This window comes from Equus caballus, chromosome 11 (genome assembly GCF_041296265.1).
Source record: "Equus caballus isolate H_3958 breed thoroughbred chromosome 11, TB-T2T, whole genome shotgun sequence".
NCBI lineage: Eukaryota > Metazoa > Chordata > Mammalia > Perissodactyla > Equidae > Equus > Equus caballus.
This window is the reverse complement of record NC_091694.1, coordinates 34,560,100-34,577,211: the sequence shown is the minus strand read 5'-3', so window position 1 is coordinate 34,577,211 and position 17,112 is coordinate 34,560,100. Positions and strand designations below refer to the sequence as shown.

At 34.9% G+C, this 17,112-nt stretch overlaps 1 protein-coding gene across 2 annotated transcripts in view; it reads right to left on the bottom strand.

Annotated features, from left to right (window-relative positions):
- BRIP1 (BRCA1 interacting DNA helicase 1) overlaps window positions 1-17,112 on the bottom strand; it is a 185,914-nt gene that overhangs the window by 31,646 nt on the left and 137,156 nt on the right. For both annotated transcript variants that reach the window (XM_023652939.2, XM_070227532.1), the window contains exons 15-16: window positions 16,506-16,665; window positions 15,114-15,235 (exon numbers count right to left, since the gene is read on the bottom strand). In XM_023652939.2, coding sequence (XP_023508707.2) covers window positions 15,114-15,235; window positions 16,506-16,665 — 282 coding nt within the window. The remainder of the gene's footprint in view (window positions 1-15,113; window positions 15,236-16,505; window positions 16,666-17,112) is intronic.

The following is a 17,112-nucleotide window of genomic DNA, read 5'->3' as shown; positions in this document are numbered from 1 at the left end:
TTGGTCTTAAATAGCTCTATACAAAAGTGGCCTGTTATAAGTTTTATAAGTAGCTTCTGAAGAAATAAATCGTGTGATAAATATGAGCTGGAAGTATAAAGGCAACTCTTCACTTTACTACTGCCTCATGTGAAAGATGATGGAATTTATCCAATTCATATAAATATATATTATGATTTCAGTAATAAACGCCTTCCTAAAAGCAATCAATATAGGTAGAATGTACTTTTTTTCCTCTTATGTGAGCTTGACAACAAAAGTTCAAGCCTTGAAATAAGACTAAGAACAAATAATCAGCTAAATTTAATAATTAAAAATATTAAGAAAACTTTGCCTCAGAAAAATAAACACATTTGTCTAGCAAACACTCAAGAAAAATAGTTTTATCTTTAGCCAAGGTACAGGACCTAAAACATAAATATTTATAGCAAACCAACTCTGGAAGACAGAGACTGTGCATTAGAGACATTTACCACTCCGTATCATTACAGTGTAAACACTTTTATCAGGGTATCACAATATAAATTCCAGTGGTTAGAGTTCTAAACTCAGCATAAGATGCTGTATGTGAAATAATTTAGTTAGATAAAAGGAATATAGCTGGTTTTATTTCATTTGGCATATTTTCAAGATTTCTGAAACACCAAATTAGCCAAATATAGTATATTTTTTTAAATGGGGAAAAAATGGGTTTCTGCCAAGAGTTAAGAAACCAGGCTCCCTTTTAGATTAAAAAAAAAAAAAAAAAGCATATTAGGAATGGTTTTCAACTGTTACTTACTTTCCTTGTTACATTAGGAATTGACCACAATAATCTACCAAGAAATAAGAATCAAGACATAGTGACATAGTAACAGTAATATAACTTATCTCACATATGCTTTAAGGCTGCTTTGAATAAGATACTTTTTGCAGAGAAATCTATATTAAACTTTGTGTCATAAATTGTCAGTGTTGAAAAAAATAGACTGAAAATTTCAAATATAAGAAAAAGAAGATATTCCTCTCAAATCAGGCATCTCTTGTTCTCAACATATTAAACATATTCTACCTCAACTGGTTATAATAAGTTAGCTACTATCCAGAATAGTTTATTGGTAATTCAGTAACATTTAAACAATCCTGAATAAATGCTTTAGAAAAAATGCAAAAACTCTGTCAGTATGGAACATTAGATCTCAGGGGGTCTTTTCATTATGAAAATAATTTGTCAAGATAAGTGCCCAGGAAAAAAAGCAGAAATTAATATTTTCTATTAAAAGAAAAAAATACAGTTAGTACTTTAAGACACGCAAAAACCTTAACTTTAATATGCTTATTCTGTATCGGGCTAACTTAAGAAATTTTTTAAACAGTAATAGGCTTTGTGGCAATTTAATTAAGCTATCCATACTAAAATATTGTCCAGGTAAACCTGAAAAATGCTTAAATGATCATCAAATTATATATATATATTAATGCTATAGTCTGTTGGAGAGAAGGGGGTAAAATGGAAAAAGCACACAGCTTGCAGTCAAGGTTTTGACACAGTTGTTTGACCTTGGGCAAGTCACAGTAGCATCATTTAGCTTCTTTCCTCAGTTTTCTCCTTTGGAAATGGAAGAAAGTATTTCTACCAACCTTACCCCATAGAGTTGGTTGATGAAATAAATGACAATGAGCAGGAAACAGGAAAGCATCATATATTAGAGGTAAGTGGGCTGGAGAGTCAGTACTTACATTTCTAAAACATAATGCAGGTTTGGGTGGGCTTTACATTTTGCTATAATATATTGTTGCATGTATATGAAAAAAGCCATAGGACTGACAGAGACGATGTGGGCAATCTAGCCAATGTGGGCCATCTATTTTAGGCTGTTCACCTCAAATCAGCATTTAATACCTGGATCAACTCTCTCTGAAGGTGCTCAACCCAGACTACTGAATATATAGACACATTATTTTAGGTGACTTATGTTTCTTTGGCTTATGGAGTGGTTACGTTTTCATCAATATCAATGAAAACATGTACATTGGCAGGACACAGAGAGAACAGTGTTCAGTTTTCAAACATACCTTTTTCTAAATGACTTCTGCAATTGATCTTAAATTTTCTGAGAAATTATAACTAACTTTAGCACTCTTTAGTAGCCTTCATAATATTTTTTGATCATTTTGCAACCTATGAGCTGTATTTGAAAGCAGAACTATATAAAATGTTAGTGGTATAATCCACAGAATGAGTGCATGATTGGCCCTCTATTAGTCTAAATATTATTTCATTTTTATATCTTACAATCTAGAGCTTCCCTTGTTAAAGTCACATACGAGAGCCAAATAACTATGAATAAACCCTTCTAGCAATAACAACCAACAAAGTGAAATACTATCTTATGTAAGAAAGCAATGTGAGGCTGTAAATGGAAGCCTAGACTCTTAAGGGAATGAGCCAATATTAAAAGGCTTTTTAAGCGGAATGAGTAGTGCTGCATTCAAAAAGTGACAGAGACCTGTACCTACTCCTATATAACCCTGGAAGATGGCAAGATCTTTCATGGAAGAGGTTGTGGATTTGAGAAGATGCAAAACTAAGCATTCTGGCCCTGGGGGGGGGGGGGGGGTTGCATAAAAGTTTAGTGACCATGGCTGGCATAGAAAGTAGAAGCTAATCCCAGTGAGAGGAGGCTCTGACTCAGATTTCATATGATTAAACACTACGACATTTAAAAACGAACAGGGCAAGAGAAAATGTGCATGAGTATCAGAAAATACTAAAAATATACTTAAAATTCTTTTTATCTCCACAGCCCATCACATGAATTATGATACTTTTGCCATCTAGATGTTCCTTATTAAATCCAAACTTATTTTTCAAACCTAGTACATGTTTGATTTTTATTAAAAATTATTACTTTCTACCTTTACAATATTATTGTTCAGAATAGTTGCTTCAGAGCTTCTCAAATGTAAATGTGTGAGTGTGGGAATAAGTCATATAGGATCATAGCACTTTAAATCTCATACTTTATCTTAAAAAGTAATGAAGACTTTTGGTTTCAGGAAGGCAAAAAAAAGTCATTTCCTTTTTCTTTGCCTCTCAAAAACTGCCCCAAAATTAAAAGACAAATGAGAAAGAGAAATACAGTCTCCATCTTCAATTAAACTAAGAGACATCTGTTACTTCAAACTCCAAAATATGAATGTGAAAAGCAGATGGACAAATGGTAAATGACTAAGCAGAGGCAAAAGTTATAACCAAAGTACCCACTACTACCTATGGGAAATACGCCAGTTAGGCCAGCAGGAGTCCAGAAAGACTCAGGAAATGGATGCACAGGGACAATGTTGGAGGATGTGTACCACAAAGATGAAACAGTAAACAAGAAACAGGAGCACGACCTGAGACCCAGGAAACTTGGAATCCAATGGAGAAAATAGGCAAATCAAATCCCTAGGATGACAGCAAAGGGAAATCTCAGGACAGTGGCAGTTAAGTGGGCTTAAAGAGCATCTTAGTCCTGACTGAAGTAGGAGATCAGGAAGCTCCAGAGGGGATGTCTTCAGGATTTGGAAAAAAAGAACTAACCTGTTATGTGACAGGTCTGATAGGAAAATTGCATTGAGAGGTGCTGCACAGATTTATCAAAGGGTGACAGAAAATTTATTTAAAGATCTTTTAAAAAGAAAAGAGGGGAGGAGAGTATTATTAATGCCAAGAAAAATAAAAGAGTTCAAGAAAGAAAGGAAATCATTTGACTACAGTGAACATGTGACTACAGTGATAATGCGAATATTGATTATGAATTTTAATAAAAAATTGCGAAATAACTATATTGCAGGATAAAAGAAGGGAAAGGTGAAGTAAATAAGCTAAAATTCTTATCTCATATAGGAAGTAAATAGTGAATGTCTAAAATTGATTAAATAAAGATAAAATATGGAGGTAAATACCAGAAGAAATAGCTAAAACCAGTGAAAGTCACTTCCTCTCAGAAGCAGGGGCTAGGAGTGGAGTAGAAGCCAAAAGGCTGTTAACATAAGAGTCATCAACTATATTTACTATAAAATCAGGTGTTAGTAACAGCATTATTGGACTTTTTTCAACTTGATAAAAAAGTAATCAAAAAACAAATGCAGATGATTTTATGTTCATTTTAGTGTATGACATACACTTGTACATCTTACTATATAAAGCAATGGTGCTCAACAAAGAGTGATTTCACCTATCAGAAGATATTAGTAATGTATGGAGACATTTTTGGTTGTCATGACTGGCAGAGGGAAGAAGGGTTTGCTACTGGCATCTATAGGTAAAAGCCAGAGATACTGCCAAACATACTGCAATGCACAGGACATTGCTCACAACAAAGAATTATCCTGCCCAAAATGTCATTAGTGCCAAGCTTGAGAAACCTTGCTATATGGTAATCTTAAGCAACAAATCTGGTAATTTTGCTGCAATAGTAACTGTGTAGCTTATTATACTCCCTGGCGCACTGGGGCTATTTGTCGCCCAGTTAGAAAGCATAAACTGAACTCATTCCCAAGCTACCAAACCCTTAACTGCAGTGAAAAACAGGAAAGACTCATGTTGAAAACACTGAACAGAGATGCCTACTACAGCTTATGTTATCTGAGACCTCAAAGCTTAATAGTTGGAAAAAAGTCATGACACACTCACCTGAAGACCACCTACTTATCTGCCCCCGTAGGATTTAAGAAGATCTAATAGACTAAAATCCACTACAAACAAAATTCTATTCTGAGGAAAAAAAATTAAAGTTATTTTCAGAGAAGTTAAAAAATAATTCCAGGTGCCAGCCTGGTGGTGCAGTGGTTAAGTTCGCACACTCTGCTTCAGCAGCCTGGGGTTCGCTGGTTCGGATCCCAGGTGCAGACCTACGCACTGCTTATCAAGCCGTGCTGAGGCAGGCGTCCCACATATAAAGTAGAGGAAGATGGGCATGGATGTTAACTCAGGGCTAATCTTTCTCAGCAAAAAAAAAAAAAAGGAAATAAAAACCAAACAAAAAACAATACCACCACTTCCCTTGAGGTAGTGCTGCTGATTATGCTCTGTGCCAACAGAAGTAGTTAAGTGTCAATCAACCATACAAGTTCCCAGGTTGATAATTTCACTTTTAAAGCCTTCAACCTACTATGAGAGAAAAGCAAAATACAAAGGTCAACAAAGTTCTTGTCAAAAACAAGATGAACACAAGAAAATAAGTTCAGAATCTTTCAAAAAACAAAAGTCTCTATTTCTTTTATTAATTATTCAAAGTTTAACCTGTAGGTATATTCAGGCATGGCTTTTTTCTTAAGGAAATACAATGACATGAGTATTGGGAGAAAAAGAAAGATAAAGGCTATCAACCAAACTTGCTTAAAATTTTTTGATTTTAAGAGTTTCCTCCCCTGATCCCAAAACATTCCTATAAGAAACACAGGAAGGGCCTGGCCTGGTAGTGTATTAGTTAAGTTCACATGTTCCTCTTTGGTGGTCCAGGGTTCATGGGTTCGTATCCCAGGCGCAGACCTACACACCGCTCAACAAGCTATGCTGTGGCAGTGTCCCCCCCACAAAAAACAGAGGAAGATTAGCACAGATGTTAGCTCAGTGACAGTCTTCCTCAAGAGAAGATTGGCAACACATGTTAGCTCAGGGCCAATCTTCCTCACCAAATTAAAAAAAGAGAGAGAGAGAGAGAAAAAAGAAATATGGGAAAACTTTTTAAAAAATTAAAAATTAAAAATACCTGAGCAATTCATCCATTTATTTTGTATTTTTATGTTTGTTTGTTTTTAGGAGGGATGGTTATCTCATTTTTCACTGTCCAAGGCAAATTACAAGTTGTCAACCTAGATGGCATACTTAGATTTAAACTAAATTTTAATTTTGGAATTTCAAGATATACTTAAACCAGCTTAATAATACTTTTGGCCAAACTATCTTTAAAAAAAAGTGTTCTGAGGAGGAAAAACGGTGTAAGTAACTGAGGATAAACACACACTAGACCATCAGAGGTGACAAGGTTTTTCTTCCATATCTGTGATTTGGCCTAAGCGTTTCCAACAGTTCCAACAGCAAGTTGCTGGACCCCTAAATGTTAGAGTTTAGTATTATTGCCCTTTAAGTTATATACACAGCCATTTCCCCTGGTAACCATATGTTATTATCGGGGCTAGATCCAGGTGGGTTCCTGTATCAGATGCTACACTATAACCAGAATTCCATCATACTCTGACCTCAGGCTCAATTCCTGGATCTGGTTTCCCAAAGCTTAGAATAAAGTCTCAAATCCTTAAAATGGCATACAGGGCCCTAAATGATTTGGCTCCTCAATACCTCTCCTAGCCTCTATTCACGTGCCATTTTCCCCAACTCACTCTCTACCTCAGCTTCTTTCAATTCCTGGAACTGCTATCCTCTTTCGCACCTTAGGGCCTTAGCATATGCTGTTCCCTCTGCTGAGAATACTTTTATCCATTCTGTTCACCTATATACTCCTAGCTTTCTTTCCTGTGTCAGCTTAAATATCACTTCCCCAGGAAGTCTTTCTTTACCCCACAAGACTAGGTCAGGATCCTGTTACATTCTCATAGTTCCTGTGACTTTTTCTTACAGCCTTCATCAAAAACTGTAATTAATTGTTTCTTTATTACTTTAATGTCAATATTCCTCACTAAACTGTAAGTTCCATAAGACAAGGGGCTATAATCTGTGTAATGTACCACTACGTCACTAAGGTCTATTAAAGTACTTGGTACTCTAGCCAGATATTCAAAAAATGGTTGTTTCATTATTCTGAATAGTCTTAATAACCTGAATAGTCTTGTAATCTGGCCATTGATGAGGCCATTCCACTTTATCAAATATAAACATTTTTGAATTTCAGTGTAGGAAAGATTCAAATTTCATCTCTCTGGCTCCTCCATCAATTTTAGGCAATATCTAGATGGTAGGTGAAAGATGTTGCTCAACTTTACTTTCCCTAAGCATCCGAACACCCAGATCCTATCCCACCAAAACATCCTGTTACATATTTCCGTCCTTTACTAAATTATGGACATCATTCACGCAGAAACAGCACCTTGTTCATTTTTGTTCTTACTATATTTAGTACAAATTAGGCCCTTAAAAGTTTGTTAAATGAATGAATAAATGAATGCTAAAACACTGAAGATCATTAACAACTATAAAAGTGATACAAAAAGAATACATAAATCTACTCAAAATTATTAAGAAAGGCTTTTGTGTCTGAAATAAAGTTTGTCTTGATATACTATAACCCCTTGCATTCCTGCCTTCATTCATCTACTCATGAATATTCACACTGTCAAAGCAACAAGAATAATGAAGGAACAACATCATTCTCCTTAAAAAGAAATGTCAGATTTAAGAATTCTAATATTGTCATCATCTAATAATATTTTGACACTTGAAAGTACTGGTTTAATGTACACTCTATTTTATTAATGCTGTTATCCTTTGGGGTAAGCAAAGGATAAAAGACTTTTGCTGAGGTTTATAAAATGCCAAGAATGCATGGAAGCCTATAAATTTAAATGTGTTTGTTATAAAATCAATAACTAATTTAAAAAAACGAAAATAGATGCTTGTTTTTTTCAATCATGAATGTAATTTTTCAGAATTGATTAAAATAATATACTCAAATAGTTCAGTACCTTCAGAGCTAAGAGAAGTTTCCTAAACAAAAAAAGGAATTCATAATGGTTATTTTATGCCAATACTAACATAACTAATCAGATCACCATCTGAATTTTAAATAGTTTCCAAATAAAACCTATTTTGGTAACTCAACATACTATATTACTAAAGAAAAATAACACAAACATCAAATTTATTATTTTTAAATTATTTTAATCATTGTGAGAGCACTTCTGATATTGAATATTTCCATCAGATTCTATTAAACCAATTATACAAATCTAACCATTTGAACATTTTTAAAGTATAATAATTTTTAGCCACAAGCCATGGTTTTATGGATTCTTCCTCAGAGGAGTAAAGGCGCAGTACCCATGAAGGGAGAATATTTCTATATGCTACTAAACTATGCTAAGGAACACAAATAAAACACAATTTTAAAATCTAAACACTGTACCTTATAATGGCTCACAAATTATGATCAAGCCACCAATTTGAGATGTGGATGCATGAGTTATAAAGTTGACAGCTTTTGTAGTTTTTTGATCATACTATTTAATTAGCCAAAAGATTTGCTTTAGATATCCATCAGAAGGGCAGCCTTGTTATACTGTGACTTAATTACATTAAAAGAAAACAACTTTTCTTTTAGTTATACTTTTCTACCAACATCTAATCACATAAAGGCCTTGGTTCACTCTCCTGCCCCTCAAATACTTTGGTTTACTGAAAAGAAAGTTTCCCTTTTAACTATTGCACTATTAAGTATGTCCTTATAGAATGATCAGAAGCATCTGGGAAAGGTGGAAGTGAAAAAAATTCTCACTGGGAAAGTTAGCTTAATGCTTGCCCTTCAGAGTGGCCCATTATCAACATTTCATAGTGGGTTTCTTTATTTTCAGGTCCCTGAGGTATGTGCAATAAATTATGACTTGAACTAAACAAGTCACACTTGGCTCCAAAATGAAATTTTCCTACCTCTATTTTCTAGTCCCCAAGGTGGGAAGAGGAAATCCTGGTCACAGCCAAAGAAGTCATATTTTTGGCTTTAATATACATTTTCCTGCTTCTCTAAAAGCCAAACTCTGCAACTGAGACTACAAGAGTCTTAAGTTAGTATTTTAAACTGTATTTTAATTTTTACTTCCATAATCTGTCTCAAATTTAAGAAACAATTTTAGTTCATAAAATTAATGTCATTGCTCTGTTTTTCTCTACTCAAATCACTTTTCTAACTCAGACACCAATCTTACCCTTTTAAAATATGAATTCAAATGAAATAGGGAAAATAATGCAGAAATAGATTGTTTCATTTCCATAAGATAGAATATTTCAAGTTTTCATTTATAAATAACTCCTACTTCTTCCTGCATGATAGACTCAGTATTAACGTGAAAGAAAACTATAAAGTCCTAATTTGTGGTCCAGTAATTTGAAGCATTGTTTTAGTTTTGGAAAACCTATTTATGGAAATCATTTAGTTCATCATCTCATTTTGCAGAAAACAAGAATATGGCAGACATACCCTAAGGTGACTCTCAGAGAGTCCTGTCTTGTATAATCCTCTCACCTTGAGTGTGAGCAGAACCTGTGACTTGCTTCTAGCCAATAGAATATGGCAAGGGCGATGGGATAGTCACTCCTTCGATTAGGTTATATTATAACGCAAAAGGTTTGGGGAACTTACTCTCGTGATTATGTGAAGTTATATGACTCCATCTTAGCAGACTGGAGCTAGAGAGTATCTTGTGGGCCTTGAAGAAGTAAGCTGCCATGCTGTGAGACAGCCTATGAGGAGGCCACACGGCAAGGAACTCTGAGTAGCCTACAGGAGATGACAGTAGCCCCTGGCTGGATCAGTCCTATAACCATAAAGAACTGAATTCTGCCAACGTCTTGAATGAGCTTGGAAGAAGACTCCAAGATCCAGATGAGAATGCAGCCCAGCCAACACCTTGATTGCAGCCTTGTGGAACCCTCAGGAGAGGACCCAGCTAAGCCATGCCCAGACTCCTGACTCATAGAAACTGTGACATAAGAAATGTGTCTTGTTTTGAGTGACCACGTTTGTGGTAATCTGTAACACAGCAAGAGAAAACTAACATAAAGAGTGACAGCCAGTATAATCAATATAAGATACCTCCTCCATTTATTAGGTTCTTCTATGGATTAGAGTATAATACTATTGGGATTAAGCATCCCCTTCTATAACTTCTTTAATGGTTTATGATTGTAACAGCACACTGTATTGCCTCATTATAAGTCATATTAACATTTACTACTGTCCTATTCATTATAATCTAATAATGATTACTATCATTATCATGCCTAATTAAAGTATCTAGGAATGGAGGGTTTTTGTTGTTTTTAATAACAATGTCAAGTAAAACAAACAACAAAACCAAACACTATTTTAGTAACTTATACTAAATATAAATGTATTAAATGTATATTTAACCTTTAGTTTTACTTTAATTTTAATTTAATTACTATATTAAACATACATTTAATACTTACACATGATATATTTAAATATAAGTACATATATTTAAGATAAATATAAATATATTAAACATATTTAATCATTAATTAAAACAACATTTATTGAACACTCACTATATTCCAAGGCAATATTTTAATTATAGAGATACAAAGATGTTTAAGAAATTGTCCTAATCCTCGAGGTACACTATCTAACAGATTATAAAATGTATTTATAAACACTAAAATATAATGAAGGCAGTGTAGTATGTGTTTTAGGAAGTAATAAAGGACACTGGTGAAGATAACTATGTAGGTAAATACAAAAGCCAGTATTATTGTATTTTGTAACTCTTCTTTTTTTCCTATATGGTTTAAAAGGCAAATGCATAAAACAATAATTATAAATTATGTTAATGGGCACACAATGTCTAAAGATGTAATTTATGACAATAACAATATAAAAGGGGAGAGACAGAGATTAAGATGTTACTTTTAATCCCTAAGGTAATACTAAGAAAGTATATAAAAACTATACACAAAAGGAAAGAAGAGAATCAAAATAGTACACAACAAAAAATCAACTAAATACAAAAATGGGCGCTAATGAAGGAATTGAAGAACAAACTAAGTCCTTCCTTATTAATAAGAACTAAGTCCTTATTAATTACTTTAAATGTAAATGGATTAAACTTTCCAATTGAAATGCAGAGATTGGCACAATGAATTAAGAACATGATCTAACTATATGATATCCACAAGAGACTCATTTTAGATATAAGGAAGTTAGACTCTTATCTTACATCATATACAAAACTTTACTGAAAATGGATCAAATATCTAAATTTAAGAGCTAAAAGTATGAAGCTCTTTAAAGAAAACATTAGAGTCAAATTTGCACGACCTTGGATTTGGCAAGTTTCCTAAATATGACACACCAAAAGCACAGGCAACAACAACAACAAAATAAAGTGGACTTCATTAAAGTTTCAAACTTTTGTATTTCTTTTATATCCCATAGAAGTGCACAAATAAATATTTTCAATAACTTGTTTAACCATTTATGAATTTTTAGAAATCATTCATAATGGTACTCTGACATTTCAGATATTGATATTTCAGATATTCAGATATTTCAGGTATTGACTGCTATATTCTGGTCATTTCCAAATGATAAAAGGTCTTCTTAATGCTCATCATCATTGATCATTAGGGAAATGCAAATCAAAACTACACTAAGATATCACCTTACACCTGTTAGAATGGCAAAAATATCCAAAACAAAAAGTGACAAATGTTGGAGAGGTTGTGGAGAAAAAAGAACCCTGATACACTGCTGGTGGGAATGCAAACTGGTGCAGCCACTATGGAAAATAGTATGGAGATTTCTCAAAAAATTAAAAATAGAAATATCATATGACCCAGATATCCCACTACTGGGTATCTATCCAAAGAACTTGAAATCAGCAATTCCAAAAGTCCCATGCACTCCTATGTTCATTGCAGCATTATTTATAACAGCCAAGACGTGGAAGCAACCTAAGTGCCCATCAACTGATGACTGGATAAAGAAGATATGGTATGTATATATACAATGGAATGCTTCTCAGCCATAAAAAAAGACAAAATTATCCCATTCACAACAACATGGATGGTCCTTGAGGGTATCATGTTAAGTGAAAAAAGCCAGATAGAGAAAGACAATCTCTGTATGATTCCATTCATATGTGGAAGTTAAACATGTGGACAAAGAGAACAGATTAGTGGTTACCAGGGGAAAGAGGGGATGGGGGGTGGGCACAAAGGGTGAAGTGGTGCACCTACAACACGACTGACAAACAATAATGTACAACGGAAATTTCACAAGGTTGTAAACTATCATAACCAATAAAAAACTTTTTAAAAATTATAAAAAAGGTGGTCTTAATTATTATAAAAATTGTATACTTAGACTCTTTAAGCTTATAAACATCAGTCTTTTGAATGGATGCCTTACAAATATCCTTTAGCTATGAAAAAAAAACTGCCAAGACTCCTTCTTAAAGTTCTGATTCTAAGCCTTTTGCCATGTGAGATGGGAAATACACACCCCCACCCGCACTGCACCTTACTTGGGCTTGGGCATGTTACACACTTTGGGCAATAGGTTAGTAGACGTGATATAAGAAGGTGTTTGAAAAGTGCTTATACAGTCAAGGCTGACATCTTGTAACTCTGCCATTGCAATGATAACATGTTTTAGCTAGTCTGTTGGTCCATGAACAATGAGATACATGTAGAGCAGAGCTGACCCAGTTGAGCCCAACATACATTGGTAAAACCAAAGCAGGGTGACTGAGCCCAGCTGAATCAGCAGAGCTGCCCAGCCAAGTCCAGCCTGGATCATCTACTGCCCAGCCACCCCCTACCTCAACACAGACATGTAACCCATAATAAATGACTGTTGTTTTAAGTCACCAAATTTTAGAATTATTTTTTAAACAGGAAGAACTGATCCAGACATATGGCAACGAGAAATACACTTCCCTTACATCTGGTATTGCCAGTAAAGAATTTCCTTCTTTTTTTTTGCTTTTGGCTGAAGAAGATTCACCCTGAGCTAATGTCTGTTGCCAATCTTCTTCTTTTTATATGTGAGTCGCTGCCACAGCATGACTACTGACAGATGGGTGGTGTAGGTCCAAACCATGGTTGCCAAAGCAAAGTGCACCAAACTTAACCACTAAGCCAACGGGCTGGCCCAAAGAATTTCCCTCTTTATCTGTTTCTTGTCCCTGTGGCTTGGACTACTCTTGGGTCTACCCTACTTGCCTTTTTCAGGAACCACCAAGGAAACTCCTTTAGAACCACCCCCCTCCTCCCCACCCAGACCCCACTGAAGCTTCTGTTATTTTGCTGTTTTATACAACTAGAGCCATCAGGATTCAGCAGAACTATGACAAGCAGGACCATTACAGAGGAATGTCAGAGCAGGTCACCAGGTCTCTTTTCTGGTATGACAGACTGAGAAGAAGTTATCCTGATGAAAGAAAGCATTAAGAACCCAAGATTGGTGCAATACCAATGCCCAGAATCACAGTTGTTGGGAGTGAGAGTAGAGGATATAGAAGGTAAATGTAATTTTTTTCTTAACAAGTAACATTTTATTTAATTTTAAGAATTTTTCAAAGAATAACATATTACCTGTATTCTTACAATATTTCCTTGAAGCTTGTTTTTTACTAAAACAAACAAATACTCTAGAAAAAGCTAATATGCCTTTTGATAACTACCCCCAATATCATTCTTTTCTCCTTTCAGGATGTAATAACCATTATGAGTTTGAAGTGAATTCTTCCAGGCCTTGTTACTTTGTGAGTGTGATATTTAGTACAACCTACTATTAGCCATAAAGTTGTCTTCTTTTCCAGCTCTCAAGGACTCATATATGGGTCTAAGAAAGAGAGAAGATATAAGTAAAAATTGAAAGAGCTAGTTTTAGGGGGGAAAAATTTATATTTAAGACATTGAAAAAATGAGTGGTAGAAAAGAGGGGGAAAGGTATTCTCTCCACTCTAACAAGCAGTATTAGTGCATATTGGGCCAAAGTAAAACAATAAAATATCAAAAAAGAAATAGTACCACTGCCAATAGCACTGACCTCAGCAACACTCAGCTTTAGTGGAATGCAGCATTAATGCTATCGATGGTGAACACTACAGTTTTCTTGAGTGGATATCAACTGTTTCATCAGTAGCAGTAGTCAGAGGTAGCATTAGCCATTTTAGAATAAGAGCCCTAGGCACTGTCATCAGCACTCTCAATGGTAGCACTGGTGGCTGGAGAAAAGTAGTGGAAGACACTAAAGTTAGTGCGAATGGATTAGATACCCTCTGAGGACTTTCAAAAATTTTGAAGAGGTCCAGAAGTTAAGGAAAAGTAGGGGCTAATCAGAGAAACGCTGTTTATTACTGTTAATATTATGTAATTCACAGTGTCTAATAAACTACTAACAATAAAGAAGATAACTTCCTAAGGAAAGAATTCTTGCTTTGGTATGAGACCCTAAAACGTTGTGCCCCGGGAGGAGGGATATGAATTATACTCAGTGGAATCAGCTAAGTGTTCAAAAAGCCTCAAGTCTTGGTCTCAGATTGCTAGTACCTTCAAATGCCTGTAGGAAGTAAAAATAAAATCCTCCTTGATGGAAGATAACATCACCTTAGGCTTCAAATTATTGCTACAAATAATTTTTCAAATATAATGTTTAGCAAACAATCAGTGATAATGAAGCAAAACTCTTGTTTCTGGCCACGACAAAATAACTGGTTCGGGAATATCCTGCCCACTATAAATAACTGTAAAACTAGACAAAATAGATAAGCAACTTTCAAGGAGTAGACACCAGACAGCATCACACTGTAATCTCGGAGATAAGGAACATCCATTCTGTGAACTTCATGATTCTTAGCTCTCTTTCCTGCCAATAGCGCAGAGCACTGAAGTACAAGCAGAGTACAGCAGTCCTGCTGAGCTGAGGTGGAAGAGAGCAGAATTTGAAGCAGCTAAAGTCACTGAAGTCCATAAGGCAGGGCATGGCATTGGACAGAAGGGAGCTAGATAGAGTGAGGGCCCTAGAATTCCCTGAGGGACCCCTGAGAGTCTGTGGCCAAGAGCCTGATAAAACACAAATTGCTGGGCTCTACCTCCGGAGTTTCTGATTCAGTAGGTCTGGATGGAGCCTGAAAATGCATTTCTAGTTTCCAGGTGATACTGATGCTCCTGACTTGGCACCACACTTTAAAAATCACTTTTATTGAGCAAAAGACAGTGTAAGTTAAAAGGAAAAAACCCTATATCTACTAAACCTTTCTCACTCATTTCAAATTACCAAAGCATTAAAATAAAAAGTCTGAGGATACAAGAAAAATGTATAATTAACTTCAGACAAAATCAACAACTTCTGTGATAAATAAAACTTCTTAAGGCTTTGATGGCCTACCTGTAGATCTTTCACATTTGGAAAAGGAATTCCTATTGTTACGACAGCACGAGCATTGTCATCTGAGAAATCCAGACCCTCACTCACTTTACCACGACAAACTGCTACCAGGAGGGCTCCATCTTAAGCAACAGAAAATAAACATTTTTAAAAGCACACTCAAAATTCCCAGAACTGCTTATTTTTGTCAATTTGAAAGATCTGATTATTAAGTTATCACAGTAGTAAATTTAAACGAATCAAAATAAAAAACTGTTAGATAAAGTTTCAAAAGTTCAATGTCTTTAAATAAATAAGGAAAACAAAATTACCTTTAGGTGCAATATGGTAGCAAACCAATTTACAAACTGTGTATCTCCCAGATTACTTACACAGAAAAACCACATCAGAGTAGCAACTTGCACATGAACCAACAGAGCAATTGAGAACCAACTGCTTTATATTTAAAAATCAAAATTGCAGGGGCCGGCCCAGTGGCACAGTGGTTAAGTTTGCACATTCCACTTTGGAGGCCTGAGGTTTGCCAGTTCAGATCCCAGGTGCAAACCTACGCACCACTTGGCAAGCCATGCTGTGGCAGGCGTCCCACATATAAAGTAGAGGAAGATGGGCACGGATGTTAGCTCAGGGCCAGTTTTCCTCAGCAAAAAAGAGGATTGGCAGCAGATGTTAGCTTAGGGCTAACTTCCTCAAAAAAAAAAAAAAAATTGAAATTGCAATCATGACCTTTACCACCAGAAGGTAAAGTTCTCAGAATGTTTTAAATAACTCTAATTTGTACTATATACCATCCTGACACAATATGAAATTGAAAAGTATTTAAAACATACAGAACGCTCTGTATAATCTTATCATATAAGGATATTGCCAATTATGTTATAGTAACTTTATGATGTTGCATTGCTTATAAATTGTTACTATCAGCCCTTCCTGTCAAACTTTTTATGGACATTCTCTAACTTTGAAATTGAGCCTTCAGTTATGTTTTGAAAACTAAAGTTTATCTTATGTAATAGAATATAAGCACAAAGTGTATTATTTGCTTCAAAACGTGGGACTCATTTGGCTAGTAAGGAAGATAATTTATGCATACCCTAGACCTGTCTTCTTTCACAAAACATTTTGGGTTGTGTAAGGAAGATTATGGGATGATACCTGAAAGCATGCTTTTCGTTTTAAAGTCAAGTGGCATCCCCAAGTGAAAATATTCATAGAAGAACAACTCCAAATAAAATTATTTTCTTTTCACTCAGGATTATAAAATATAATTTTTCTCTGAAGTGCAAATCATTTTTAAAAAGATAACACAAACAAAATTCTAACACTGACCAACTTCTTATTTTATGGTAAAAAAAATATTTTTTCATTGACCATCAAATAATTTCTGATTACCTTTCTCTCCTTTGTACTTGACTGCATCATAGTACACCTGCAGTAATTCCTCAAAATCGGTTTTTTCTCCTCCCTGTGGTTCTACAATGACTGTCTTCACCAACTCCAGATTATGCCATAATCCAGTGTAGAGCCAACGTTCTTTCAATTTTTCTAACAACTGAAAAAGGGAAAGAAAAAAGTGAATTTTTTATGTGTCCAACTGAACAAACTTACTTTAGTTTATGGAAGACAATGTGACTACAATGTAACTATGGCAAGCGTATTAACTTTTCTGTGTTTTACTTTTCTCATCTATAAAATGAGGAAAACAATAATATGTCATAGAGTTGTTATCGGGTTAAATTCATTAACCAATTTAGATAACTTTGAGTTGATGCCTGGCACATAGTAAGAGCTCAATAAATGTTAGTGGCGGCTGCTGCTGCTGCTGTTACTACTTCAATTATTGCTATCCAGGGGATTTCAAAGCAGAAAAAATGACTTCTGTCAAAGTTAAGAAATTTTAAGTTATCTCTCTAAACCTAAGGTGAAGTTCCTTAATATCCCTAACTGAACATTCTTTAAATGAAGATTCTTTAAAATCATTTTATGTAGTCTATGGGCA